General features: G+C 47.5%; 1 protein-coding gene across 1 annotated transcript in view; it reads left to right on the top strand.

Annotated features, from left to right (window-relative positions):
• Positions 1 to 976, top strand: part of LOC117956049 (arf-GAP with Rho-GAP domain, ANK repeat and PH domain-containing protein 1) — a 31,475-nt gene extending 30,499 nt beyond the window's left edge. Inside the window, exon 25 of the mRNA XM_034890891.1 lies at positions 931 to 976. Coding sequence (XP_034746782.1) covers positions 931 to 976 — 46 coding nt within the window. The remainder of the gene's footprint in view (positions 1 to 930) is intronic.
• The last annotated feature ends 317 nt before the right edge of the window (positions 977 to 1,293 follow it).

The following is a 1,293-nucleotide window of genomic DNA, read 5'->3' as shown; positions in this document are numbered from 1 at the left end:
CTACCACAGCATCCTGAACCAGCATGACTACCGCAGCATCCTGAACCAGCATGGCTACCACAGCATCCTGAACCAGCATGAGTACCACAGCATCCTGAACCAGCATGCCATCCCATCCGGTCTGCGTTTAGTTGGACCATCATTTATTTTCCAACAGGACCATGACCCCAAACACCCCCCCCAGGCTGTGTAAGGGCTGTTGGACCCAGAAGGAGAGTGATGGGGTGCTGCGCCTCCACAGTCCCCGGACCTGGACCCAATCCAGATGGTTTGGGGAGAGCTGGGTCGCGGAGTGAAGGCAAAGGGCCGACAGGTGCTGAGCATTCTGGGAACTCCTTCAAGACTGTTGGTCGGCTCATCTGAAGATGCTTATTATATTTATTTATAGTGAGTGCAGTGTTTTAATCACCTCGTTCTGAGAGATCTCAGAGGATTAAAACTGATCAGGTGTTGAAGAGAGAACTAGTGAGAGAGCAGGTAGAGGGAGACTCTGTTGCCAGTTCTTTAACAGACAACATAAAATAGTCATTGAAAGCACTTGCAATCTTTTCTAAATCTGAGATGAAAGTGCCCTGCAGAGAATTTTACATATTCACATTTCTTTTCCTTTTCTCAGTTTCCCTTGGGATGACCCTAACGAGGTTTTTGGACTGGTAGCAGATTGTTGAGACTAGACCGCCTTAGCCTTGGGGGTCCAGCTGGGAGGAGTCCTCGGCAGTGATGTAGTGGAGGCTAAACGCACGTGAAATGGCGTATACCTACAGCCAAATTGCGTTTATCCACCTCTGAATAACCTATCGTCCCAAAGCCGTTCTAAATTAAGCTTGTGTCGTTTTAGTTTCATAGGTAGTTAAACCTAAGACGAAGTCTATCATATTGCCTTGCATTACTGTCAGTGTTGACCAATCTCTTGTGGTGTTTGGGGTATAGAGCCCTCAACATCGCCTTCCAGGCAGCGCTGCCTGGAAGGCGCTAGGGATGGGCAATGGTTGGGTGCCTTGAAGTCATGATCGCAGCGCTGCCTTGAAGTCGACGTTGGGGGCTTAGAACATCAAGCAGTAAGCAGCAGTCAAAGAATCGTCAGTCACACTATCCGACATTAGGCTACATGTCTCATGTAGTTAATGATGAACGGGTATTAAAAATGGACATCTGTCATTTTTTAAAGACAAGACAGCAGCCGTCCTCCTGATGCCAGCAAACGGTGTAGATAAGAAGCCCAACGTGAGTGAGCTCGGAAAACAGTTCTCAACTTCATGTTTTTTTGGTTAATTTGGTTAATGGCAGATTCAT

Source organism: Etheostoma cragini, chromosome 13, assembly GCF_013103735.1.
Source record: "Etheostoma cragini isolate CJK2018 chromosome 13, CSU_Ecrag_1.0, whole genome shotgun sequence".
NCBI classification, from domain to species: Eukaryota; Metazoa; Chordata; class Actinopteri; order Perciformes; family Percidae; genus Etheostoma; species Etheostoma cragini.
The sequence above is the reverse complement of the archived record's forward strand: the minus strand, read 5'-3'. Positions and strand labels throughout refer to the sequence as shown.